The sequence below is a fragment of the Rissa tridactyla genome, chromosome 21 (genome assembly GCF_028500815.1).
Source record: "Rissa tridactyla isolate bRisTri1 chromosome 21, bRisTri1.patW.cur.20221130, whole genome shotgun sequence".
NCBI classification, from domain to species: Eukaryota; Metazoa; Chordata; class Aves; order Charadriiformes; family Laridae; genus Rissa; species Rissa tridactyla.
In genome coordinates, this window is record NC_071486.1 from 4337290 (window position 1) to 4349769 (window position 12480).

General features: G+C 57.3%; 1 protein-coding gene across 1 annotated transcript; it reads right to left on the reverse strand.

Moving 5' to 3' along the window:
- Nucleotides 1–9889: 9889 nt before the first annotated feature.
- LRRN2 (leucine rich repeat neuronal 2) lies at nt 9890–11995 on the reverse strand. Its single transcript, XM_054181349.1, has one exon. The coding sequence runs from the start codon at nt 11978–11980 to the stop codon at nt 9890–9892; it is 2091 nt and encodes a 696-aa protein (XP_054037324.1). The 5' UTR covers nt 11981–11995.
- Nucleotides 11996–12480: the final 485 nt, after the last annotated feature.

Here is a 12480-nt window from a genome sequence, read left to right on the forward strand (position 1 = left end):
AAACAATAAAACTCCACCTGTGGTGTCAGAACAGGAGAACCTGCGCTGGTTCCCCCAGCCCTGGCACGGGGACACGGGCTGGCAGGGGATGGGGCTGGTCATATTTACGGTCCTGCCCAACTGTCCCTGCTTGTCCCCTGCCCGCGTTTCTCCAGCAGCTTTAGGTAGGGCTGGTGTCCAGGATCCCACCGGCCGTTTCCATTCTGTCCTGCAGCAGCTGTTAAGAGCAGAATTAGACTTGCTGGTCACCTCTGCCAATCTGCAAGCCCGCAGGGAAGTCTCTGGCTCTGCCCCCGCAGCCTGGGTTAACCTGTCCTTGTTCCCTTCCAGCAAAACCAACCTGTCCCAACCTGCTCCAAGGCGCAGGGGCTGCATAAAGCAGAGCAGCTGCGTCCGTCCTGTTTGCCAGGGGCTTTGTTGTGCTGGGGAGGTTGCCCACCCTGGGCGAACAGCAGCCAGGGGCAGGCGAAACGAATCCTCCCGGTTTTAACGGCAAAGGTACTGGAGCAAAGTGGAATTGCTCACCTCTGAATTTGACTTCTGAACAGGGGGGGCCGGCCGGCTGCACGCTGAAAGGAGGTGGCCGTTCATCTCCGACAGGAAGCAGCAGCGTTTCGTCCTCCTCGCAGGTGTGACCACAGCGTGTTTCTGTGGGGAAGAAATCCTATTCTTAGCAGAAAATAAAGGATGCTTTTTTTCCCGCTGTAGCGTGTGAGTCGCCGGGGCTCAGCACTCCACGCCGACTCAGCTTCTACCCCCGAGTCCCTCCACCTCACCATGCCTCATTTTTCCTTGTTTTTTTTTCCCCAGAAAAAACATACTTTTCTGATGTGAGCCACACCGCTGCTGTCCTAGCCACCAGCCCAGGCTTGGAGACCCCCTGTTCGGGGTCTCCAACTGGAGCTTACTGGGACGGGGAGGAAGGCGGAGTGAAACCTCGCCAGCAAAGCCAGCTCAGCACCGCGGGTGTGAGCTGCCAGGGCACAAAACCCAGGGTGGTTTTAAGAAAATTAAAAAAAAAAAAAAAAATAAATAAAAACTGCAGCTTTTTCTTTTAGCAGTTGAAGCCTCATTAATGTGAGGATTGAAATGGCCACGCAATTGGGACGTGGCAGCGCGGTCCCAGCGGCGGGGCTGAGCGGGGGTTAGAAGGAGCCAGCACCAGTCGGTGGGGTCTGGGGGAGCAGAGGGAGGCGCTGGGGGGGCCGGGCCATCTCCTGCACAAAGGATGGGGTGGGGGGGCTCTTAGTTCTGCACATACCTTTTTTTTTTTTCCCCTGGAAACCCGGCCTCTCTGTAGCTCCGTTTCATGCGACGGCGACGCTCTGCCTGGAGAAGGGCCCTGGTGCCACCGAGGACCTGTCCTGTCCCCACGCAGCACCAGAGCCGGCCCGAGGCCGCAGCATCCCCCAGTTCAGGCAGCGGTAACGCAGGAAGGATTATTTACGGGAGTGATGTAGCGACATGCTTTAAACGGCACGTAAACATTTGCATATTGCTTTGAGCGTGGGAACAGCTTTACAAGCGCTGACTTTTGTTATTTTGCTTTGGAAACCGTGTTCTCCTTAAAATCGATATCGCAAAGAAGAATGCGCGAGCAAGCTAGTTAACTCGCGACAATACTCTTCTTATTGCCGTTAGCGGAGAGGGTTGTAACCCAGGCTGAGACAGCCCTGCGCGCTCTGGGTCTTACTCTCATTTGGTGTAAAGCATCGCTTACTTCGTCGCGAGAGAGCACCCTCGGCCCTGACTTGCAAAACTGCGTTTTCTGCTCATACCTAGAAATAAAACACGTTGCAGTCAGGCCTTAAAGCTATAAAAAAAAAAAAACAACCCACCCCAAAACAGCCGAGTACACAAAGAATACATCGCTCTGGCTAAAAAACACAAGGGCACGGACATTTTGCCACCGATGAGGAAGAGGACAGCGAGCCGGGCTGCTCAGGCTCTTGTCACTCGCTGTTCCCGCGGAAAGGGCCGGGAGCTGCTGGCACTTGGCAGCCCGGAGCGGGTTTAATGGTGGAAGTGCTCGGGTATCCTCTCCGACCCTGATCCTGCACATGTGTTCAACTCCCACTTGCTCCCCAAGTGCTTGGGGGGGCGTGTGTGCTTTGGGTTTTATCCCAAAGTGGGGCTTTACCTGGCAAGCCGGGAAACGTGGGGGGCTCCCAGTGGGTGCCCACTGCCCTCGCTGGAGGGACGGGCACATCCTTGCGCACCCACCCCAGCCCCGCCAGGCTCTGTGAGGGCTTTTTCCCACCCCCCAACACGGTGCTGAGCTGAACCCCCAGCTGCAAACTCCCATTTTCAAAGCAGTTCAGCCTCTGCCCGCCTTCCCCCCCCCCACCCCAGCGCAGCCCTCGGTGTCCCTGGGTGCCAGGGCAGGGAGCTGGCGCCTGCCCCGGCGCCGCTCGGTTTATTCCTGCCTTTGCTGGAAGAGGATATTTTATTTATCTCCTTGGTGACTTTATCTGGACTTAATGTTCTACAGGTGCCACTTTTATGCCTTCTCCCCCCTTTTCCCTTAACCTTCTTTGTGTAATCACTGTGCCCAAATTAAATATTTACTGTTTTCTCTGTACTGGTGAGCCTCCCAGTTCCCTTCTGCTTTCAATTAAAGATTTACTAGGTGGGCATCAGCACTTCTGCAAGGCCGATGAACCAGCTCCCCGCCCCCCCCCCCCCCCCCCCCCCCCCGTCAGGTTTTTAAGTGCTTCGTTATCGCAGTTCAGCAGAGCACACCCTAAATTAGAGCTAAAAACCACAGCAGCAGGCACACACTTACCCTGCAACGCCCGGCTTGGGCTGTGCGAGGCCGAGCCCAAAGGCAGGACGGGAGAATCCCTGTCTCCGGAGGGGTCTTTGGCTTCCCCCAGAGTGCTGGGGGGACTGGGGGGGGGCGCTGGGGACAAGCCCATGGCAGGGACACGGCGATGCTGGGCCGGGCACCGCTCTCACCGCAGCTCTACTGAGACAGACGACAATGTTCTGCCAGGCAGAGCCGATGCCCATCCTCAGGCCACATCAAGAGAGGGCAGTTTCCTGCAAAATAGGCAGAAACGGGGTCCTTTCTCATCACCCTGCTGTAATATTTATAATTAACCAACTTTTTAGATCAATATTTTATTGGGAAGGTTGCTGGGGTAATTCACGCTTCGAGCATCTTCCCTCCACGCGAGTGAAGCCCGGGCTATTAGGAATAATGAACTTTTTGCTGGTTACCTTTAGCGAACTAATAAATCTTTAATGCTGGCTGGAAATTTAATAACGGAAATTTAGTCCGTGACCTCAAAACTTACAGAAAAAGGTGAGGGAAGTGGATGGGGAACAGAGTGGCAGGCGGGAGCTCGGTGGCACAGCGGGTGAACAAAGCCGAACCCGGGTGGCTTTGGCTGGAGGGATGCTGGAGGGATGCTGGAGGGATGCTGGAGGGATGCTGGAGGGATGCTGGGAAAGGAGCCAGAGAACCCACAGCCCCCCACACGCCCCGTGCTCAGCACCACCACTGTCACTGAATTAATTCAGCAAAGAGCGAGAAAACAGCAGGGTCTCCAGGCGAGCTGCTGAGCCCGGGGTCAAGAGACACCGTCAGCTCCTGCCCCTTCCTCAGCGGCCGCAGTACACGCTGCTTTTTATTTCCAGGCAGGAGAGAAAGCGCTTTTACCCCCTAATTCCGCCCCCCACACCACCCCGGGCTTTTTGGGAAGGCCCAGGGGCTCAGCATCACCAGGCTCCCCCCCCCCCAAATCAGCCAGTTCCCCCCCCCCGCCCCGAGCAGGTGTCGGGGACCTGCATTATTTATCTGCTCAGGAACATTTACTGGGATCTAGTGTTTAATAACTATCACTCCAATATATCTTCTCTTAATCCCCTCAGATCTGTCGCTGTGGCAATTTTAAATATTTATCAGCGCAGTTTGTGTGTTCACCGTTAAGGTTGCAATTTTCTTGTAATTAAAGATTTACAAGACACTGCTCGAGACTTAGAAAGGATTGGCAGAGATCAAAGCGGTTTGGCGTTCGCACTAGAAATCCCCAACTCGCCGGAGGTTTTCCCCAGGACCCCCAGACGCGGGCAACGGTGCCGAACCCCCCCCCTTTATATTTAGTTATTTTTGCTGTTGCTTTTAAGCATTTTTTTCTGGCTCTTGTTGCAGAGGTGGGATTTTTTTTTTCCCCGCTCCGCGTCTCCCCGTATCTGCTGAGTCCCCGCCAAAACCTTGTATTCCTCAGGGCCTCATCCAGCCTGGGCAGAGCCCCCAGCCACGAGTTGCCTTGAGAAGGTCCCTGCTCGCCCCACAACAGCCCCACGGGTCCCTGCACTCGCTGCCCGCCCCCACGGAGCTGGGCTCTGGCTTGTTATTCCCTATTAATATTCACTCCCCATCAGCGCCAGCCCTGCCTGCCTTTCCCTTCTCCCAGCTCTCTTCCCATTTAGGCACATGCAAATCCAAAAAGCAATTCCTCCCTTTCCCCCCCAACCCCGGCTAATTAAGATTGAATCTGGCTGCAGGACGACTCGGGGGCAGTGAGGGTACCAGGGGGGCGGATGCCGGGATGGGAGCAGGGGGCTCTGTCCCTCGCCCTGGGGTGGCCACGGCCTCCCGCGCCCTCGCTCACTGTGGGGTCAGACCCCAAACACGCTAAAATGGCACCCAGGAGGACACCAGTTGCTTAATGAATGATTTAAGCCTGTCTGGCATCGGCAGCATGAGCAGAGACAGTGGCCAGCAGCGAGCACCCGTCTCTCACCGGGACCTGCAGCACCCGTTGGCAGCACCGACGTCTCCTGTGACGCTCCTCCGGAGACCCCCTGCACCACAGGGCAAATCCAAGCCACGGCCTCATCCGTGACAGCATCCCCCACAGATGGCTCGGCCATTCGGGAGAGGAGCCAGCCCTGGGAAGGGTCCTGGGTTTCCCAAAATACTGCCCGAGGGAGCGGGAGAGCCGGGAGGAGGCAGCCAGGGCCGGGAAAGCAGCTAATCGCAAGCCAGCCCCTGCCGAGGCCGGTGCTTTTCAAGCCTCAGCCAGCTCCAACCTGACCTCCTGCCACCTCTCCTGCCCCGCTGCTTTCCATCAGCCTGATTTTAGCCTCAATTGCCTACTTGAAGGCAGCTGAAGCCATTTACTCGGGCCGGCCGGGCTGCTCTAGCAGGGGGCAAGGAGCTGCTTCAGCTCTGAAAGGCTGGGAAAGGCGACGGGAAATCAATGAGCTGCAATCATTCCTCCTGCCGTCGCCTCTTCTTCCTTTCCTGGGCGACTTCTGGATGGAAAGGCCAAAGCACCGCTTGTCTCCTGACCCCAGCGTGTGCTCGGAGGGGGAAAAGGGACCGAGGACCATCAGTCACTAAGCCTCTCCCTGCCTCAGTTTCCCCACTGTGTGAGAGCGCAGAAGCGTTGGGAAGGAGAGCTGGGTGCCGTGGAGACTGACAGGTAGATTTTCCTGAAGGCTTTGAAAGCTGCACCTGCTTCATCATAATGGCATCATGCATATGGATAACAGCGCTGACATTTCCCGGGGAGGTCGGGTGATTTAATTTAAATCATTTTTGAGGAAGTGCTGGAGAGAGGCGGAGAGGCCTGCTTTGATTCTCTAACGAACTAATAAATACGTGCCTGTCACAGGCGAGCCTGGGAGCCTTTGGGGCGGGCGGGGGGCGCAGGCAGCCCTGGGAGCCCGGCGATGGGCGCTGAGAACGGGGCACCTCCACCGCGGGGCCCTCAGCAGGGACAAGGGCTCCACGCAAGAAGGACACAGCAATGGAGCCGCTCCAAAAATCGGTTTTATTAGGTGCTTAAAATAGAGCCTGGCACGCAGTGCTCTCGTCTGGCTTTGTCGAGAGAAGCTCGGTTGCACGAGAGACCCACGATGCTGTTTGCGCTGAGAAAGAGGAGGAGGAGGAGGGGTGGAGGGCAGAAGAAGAAATGAGGACTTTCACTGCTATCCTCAAAGTGAAGGTAATATACAAAAAAAAAAAAAAAAAAAAAAAAGGAGAAATTAAACCTTGAGGAGCAGCTAAGGAGGAGTGTTTTATGGGAGAGAAACCAGCGCCTGGGGGTGACACCTGATGGGACAGGCTGGAGGAGAAGCGTTTCCCAAACAAGCCTGGATGGACAGATGGATGGATGGAGGAGGAGGAGGAGGACCAGGAGGTGACGGAGGCCACCCCCACTCGCCTCCCTCGCCCTGTTGGGCCCCTGGCACCCCTGGGCTGGGCTGGCAGCGGCCAGGAGGGGTGTCAGGTGTCGGTGACAGTCTCCTGGGCTCAAGAAATCTGGGAGCCTCTTCACTAGAGCATCTCTTCGAGAGCCGCATCCCTGCGGGGGGGCTTGGAAACGGAGCCTGCTGTCCCCTGCTACCCATAAAACTGCTTCAGTGGTGAACTACTACTGCTGATTGTAAAAAAACACAGTGACGTCTTGTTTCTAATTTGAGTTGCCCTGGCTCTCGCCGTGCCTTTGGGGGGCAGATTAAAGGGCCCTCTAGCCGAGAGCGTCCTGGGTCAGATGCCACTTTCCCCCTTTTCCGAAGCATCTCTGGTTCCTGCCGCATCCTCGCTCTCCGGGCTGGCAGAGGAGCCCCTGCAGAGCGAATCCACCTCGGCGCCCAGGGAGCTGCTCCCTCTTGAAGGCAACTCGAGATGCAATTAGCTTCTGCTGTGCCTAAAAAGCCTCATTCCCCCTGCCTGACACCCCAAAATAACCCTCCTGCGCCTCCCAAAGCGCCCCCAGGTGCAGAATCCAGCCTCCAGGCGGAGGGACGAGCCTTAAGTCCCGATGGCCAGCCCTGTAAAACTTCGCAGCCGCTATAATTCACCCGGCGAGGTTCATTTTTGGCCGGATCCCTCCCGATGAGGAGCGTGAGCATCGCTCCCCTGCGCGGGGGGCTCGGTGCCGTGGGGCTGGAGGCTGCGCGATGAGGGTGAAACGTGCTGTGGGGCTGGTACCGAGGCGCTGGGCTCTCCCCCAGCGAGGGCTGGGCTTTAATTCAGCCGCCTGCCTTGGACACGCTCGGTCGTGGCCTCTGTAGGAGGAAGAGTCTTGAGCAGATGGAACCTCGTGCCCCTGGATGACAAGGGACAACGCTGGCGAGGCTCTGTCCACGGCTGCTCCAGCTCCACGTGCCCCATCCAGGCTCGGGCACGGGGGACAGGCACCGGTTTCCGGAGCCTTTCCTCCAGCACCGTGCCGGGGAAAAGCTGGTTGGTGCTTTAAAAATAAATAACAACAATAATAAATAGCGTATGAGGCGCCTACGGTGCTCTCAGCCGATGTCCTCGGAGGAAGGGAGGGGATGGAAGCGGTTCACAGCGAAGCTGCTGGTTTGGGGCATTTTGGGGAGGGGGGTGATTTGCCCCCCCATCCCCCTCGTGGGGAGCCTGGGCTGGCTGAGTGTCACCCACCCGGGGACACTCGGGGCCAGGGACCCGCTGGGCAACGAGTCCTTCAGCGGCAGGTGCCCCGCTAGATGCACGGCATCGAGCTCCCTGGGTTGCTCCGGTTTCCAAGGAAATCAAATCCATTGCAGGTATCCTGCATTTCAATCCCTGGCTTGCAGGCATCGCTTTTAGAGGAGAGCCCACGACTCAGGCAGCGGCTGAACCTTCCCCTCCCGGCCCAGCGTGGCGGTGGCAGCCGCGATAACCCTGATCGAAGAGGCTTTTTTCCTCTTACACCTACAAAATTACAGCCTTTAAGGGGCTCGGCCCTTGCTTTGCGCGGGAACCGATAGTATTTTTGGCAGGGAGCGGGACGGCGGAGGGGATGGGAGGCGCCGGCGCTCAGCCCCTGTGTTGCGGGGACGAGCAGGATTAAATCAGGGACGCGTTTACACCGGGGAAATTCCTCAGCAACTATTTCCAACGTGTTCCAGCACCAATTTCGCTGAACCACAGGGAATACATTCCGCGTTTAAGTGTCCCCCGCTGGACAAAAGGCTGTTTCAGGCCCCGAGTCTGCAAACTGTGATGGTCGCACACCTGAGCAGAGCCGAATATTCAAAGGGCATCCCGACTCTCATTCAGCAAAGTATTAAAGCCTCAGGGACCCCCCCGGGGACCTCGCTGGGTCCTGAACACATGCTGAAGCGCTTTGGCGAGCGGAACGGGGAGCGGGGAGAGCCGTTACCCTCCGAAATAATTCCCCCGGCGAAGTCGCGGGAGCCGTTTTCGCGTGCCTGGCTGAGCGGAGCTTATCCAGGGGGGAACCATCTCGCCTTGGCCGGAAGATGGATGAGAAGTTCAAACGGCTTTTTACCGCATCAAGGTTTTCCTGGCCCCTTCAAAGCCGTGACTGCGCTGGCACAACCCGCTGCGCCCGAGGGGGCACCGCGTGCGCAGGGAGATGCGACCTCCCGGGGGTACCCGCACCCCCTCGGCCCCCCAGCTCTGGCTGGGATGTGTTTTCTTGGTCTTTCCCATGGAAGGAGCCTCTAAGGGTGGTGTCGGCCGGGCTCTGGATGCACCCATGCCCGCACCACGGGCTGCGCCGGGCTCTCCTGGGGCCGCGCGCGTGTTGGTAAAGGCGATTTCATTTAGGATTGCAGCTAACCCGACCCCAGAGCCCTCCCCCCTGACGAGCTGGCGTTGGGTTCAGGCCCAAGCAAAGGGGTGGCGTGTTCCCGTTACCTGGGGAGGGGAACATCACCTGCAGCATCAGCATCCATCGAGCAGGAGGGGAACGGCTCCAAGGTCCCTTGGTTTGGCACAACATGGTGGGGGGGGTGGGGGGGTGGGCTGGTGCTGCCCACCGCTCCTGTTCATTTGCAATTTTAATTGCTGATCAGAGAAAGAAGCATCAGCCGCCCCAGAAGAGCAGGTTTTGTGTCCCTGACCTCCCACACGCACTCAGGGACTGTCCTGCAGAGCCCCCCCAGATCCCCCCCCCAGCATCTGTAGCAAGGGGTTCCTACCACGAAGCCCTCCAGCTGCGCACCAGTATACAAAGAACTTCCTTTTTTTTTTTTTTTTTTCTCCTCCTTTTTCTTTTTTTTTTTCCATACAAAACCAGTAAAGCAAGAACTTCCACCCCATCCCCCACACCCCTTTTCTTCCCGTTTTTTCCTTTTTTTTTTTTTTTTTAACATTATCCACAAAAGTTTACAAAATAGCCTTGAGATTACGCTTGCGGGATACAGGATCCGATCGCCTGCGGCAGAAGCCGGCCAGCCCCGCAGGGATGCCAATTAAGAGATGTGTCACCATCACCATTCCTGTTCCTTTTGCCCAAAGTCCCCTCCTTTCCCCTCTGCTTCCCTCCGGCCGACGGCCGCGAGGAAACGACAGGGCAGCGGGAAGGTGCTGGGGGAGGGTTTGTGGCTGATTATCTGAGTGCTCAAAAAAAAATAAAAATAAAAATAATGAAAAAAGAAAGAAAGAAACAAACAAAAAGAACATGTATCCCAAAGGGAAAGGCCTTTTTTCTGTATTTCCAAAACAGAGACTGTCCAGCCAAGGAGCTGACACCACTGGGGTGTTGCGTGGTACCAGGGGGAGTGGGGAAGGGGGTGATCTGCTGATCATCCGTATGGCTCTTCGACCGCTCGGGGCATCGTCCCCCTCGGGCTCGGGCCCCTCTGAGCCCTCCCGGATGCCCAGCGGGTGCTTTTGGGAGCCATGCACAGATCCAGACCCTACACATGGGTCGAGACCCTGCCAGGACCACGAGAGAGACTCTACAAGCCCCGTGGCCAGCTCTGCTCCTCTCCATCCGCCACACCGCTTCGATTCGTGGTCAAGTCCATGATGAAACTCCTTTTTTTTTTTTTTTTTGTTCAGTTTTGTAGTTGGGTTCTTTTTTTTTTTTTTTTTTGGTAAAAAAAAAAGTTTCTCCCACCTCCCACCCCAAACCACCCCACCCCACGGTCAGCCCCACCAGCACATCAACCTTCAGCAGTCCAGGGGGGCTGCCTGCACCTCCACAGCCAGCAGCTGCCCCCCGCGCTGCCCCCGAGCCCAGGGCTGGCCGAGGGGGGGGTAGACCACCCGCACGGCTGTGGCACCCCGCAGCAGCTCCCTGGCCCTCCTGGGCTCTGTCCCAACACCATAGCGAGCCACGAGGCTGGCGGCGAGCAGCAGGAGACAGAGGACCAGCACCGTCAGGAGGCTCTGCCGGCCCTCCAGGAGCCGGTAGCGGGGGGCAGCCTCTTTAGTCCTGGCGTTCACACAAGCCACCTTGGCCTGCAAGTCTACAAAGGCCACGTGGAGGCAAGCCCAGTACTCCGTGTCCTGGTGGAGCCGGGTGATGTTGTACGTGTGGGTCCCCATGGGGATCCGGGCCACGTTGGTCATGTCCAAGTTGGAGCTAAGCAAGAAGCTGGACCAGGTGAGGTTGGAGGAGACAGTGTTGAGATGCGGCTTCCAGGCAACCAGGATGTGGTAGGCCTGGACATCCGCCACCACCAGCTCCAGGCTGTCCTCACTGAGTGGGAAGGAGTGGTTGACCATCATGCTAATGCTCTTAGTGTCTGCCCCAAGGAGGTTGTGAGCCACACAGGTGTAGAGCCCAGCCTCCTGAGCTGAGATCCCATGAATCTCCAGCGTCCCTTCGGGGTGCACCTTGTACCGCCCATCTTCTGCGTAGGGGATCAACTTCACCCCCGAAGGAGTCACCCAGTAGATCTCCGGGTCCGGCTCTGCCAGGGCTCGGCAATGCAAGGAGACATTGTCACCATCTGCCACCTCTAAGTGGGAGGGGAAGCTCTTGGTGGAGATGAGAGGCAGGCACCTGTCTGTCATCTCCCGGAAGGGGACATCCCGAATGTGTCTCCTCTTGAGGTCAGGGGGCTCGGCGCACAGCGTGGACTGGGGTTCAATGAAGCGGATGTGGTTCTCTGTGCTGTTGACCCAGCGGATGACGCAGTCACAGCGGATGGGGTTGCTGTGGATGCTGATCTCCTGCAGGTTGGGCAGGGACTTGACCGTCTGCTTATGCAAGGCACTTAGGGCATTGTTGTTGAGCATGAGGGTTTCCAGTTGGGGAAGGTGGTGGAATGCATTGGGGTGGATAAAGGACAGCTTGGGGTTGTTGGTCACATCCAGCTTGGTCAGCTCAGGGAGGTTGATCAAGGCAAACTGGTCTATGGACACCAGCTCCTCCATGTTGTTGAGCCCCAGCTCTTTGAGGTGCAGCATGTTCGTGAAGTCGCTTTGCTTGACCCTCTGCAATGGGTTTTTGTTCAGATCTAGGAACTTCAGGCCAGGAACTTGCTGCAGCGCCCGTTTGGGGACATTCACGAGCTTGTTGTCATAGAAAGAGAGACTCTCCAGGCTCCGCAGCCCTTCTAGAGCATAGTCTGAGATCTCCCTCAGGTTCATCCCAGCCAAAACCAAACTCCGCAGGTTCGACAAGGGCCTGAAATTCATATCCAAGATCGCATCCACCCTGTTGCCTCCAATCATGAGGATCTCCAGGCTGGGGAGCATCTGGAACCAGCGGCTGTCCACCATCCTCAGCAGGTTGGAGTTGAGGTGGAGGCGCAGCAGGCTGCCGAGGCCGGAGAAGGCACGGGGAGCGATCCTGCGGAGCTGGTTGTGGTTCAGGTAGAGCTCCTGCAGGTTGCCCAGCCCAGGGAAGCTGCCATCGGGCAGCTCAGAAAGCTGGTTCTCCTCCAGGTGCAGGCTGAGCAGCTGGGGCATGCTCTTCAGGCCAAAATCCCAGACATCGGAGAAGCTGTTCTGTGACAGGTCCAGCTCCGAGAGGTTTCTGAGATAGTCCAGCTCGCTCTGCTCCAGCCTGGCGATATTGTTGCTTTGCAACAGCAGGGTTTGGGTCCCCTCCGGCAGGTCTTCAGGCACGGTGGAGATGAACAAGTCATTGCAGTCCACCGTGGCAGCCTCCCGGTACACCGAGCGGGGGGTGTACCACGGCCTAATCTGGCAGACACACTGCAGGGGGCATTTGACCTTCCAGGGCACGATGGGGATGGCGGTGGCGGCCACCACGCAGAGCAGGAGCAAGCTGGTTTGGAAGCGTCTCATTTTCGGCTGGTGGGACCAGCTTCCTCCCAGGCAGGAAAGGCTCACGGGGCGTATCCGGAGCGGGGCACGGGGTGACAGCCAGGTGGGGACAGCATCCGTGGGAGAAGATGCTCCATGAGAGCCCCTGGCACCGATCAGCCCCTGCTGCCGGCTGCCCTGCCTGGTCCCCCCTGGCGAGAGCACATAAGACCCAGGAGCGGGGCTGGTGCCTTCAGTCAGAGCTTCGCCTTTTCTTCCTCCCCAAAAGATTCATTTTTGCACTCGGCTGCATCTTTCGGGTCCTTCCTCGAGGTCATTCCTGAAAGAGGCCGGACAACAAGTTGTGTTAGAGACACCTCCTGCACATGGCAAACAAGAGAACAAACAGGCTGGAGAGGCAAAGCCCCATGTACAGGACACCCGAAACCTCACCCAGCCTCAAGATAGACCAATGTGTCCACTTAATCTATTTTATATCCATAGCATTAACTGCACCCTCCTATCCCAAGAGGTTTTAAGTA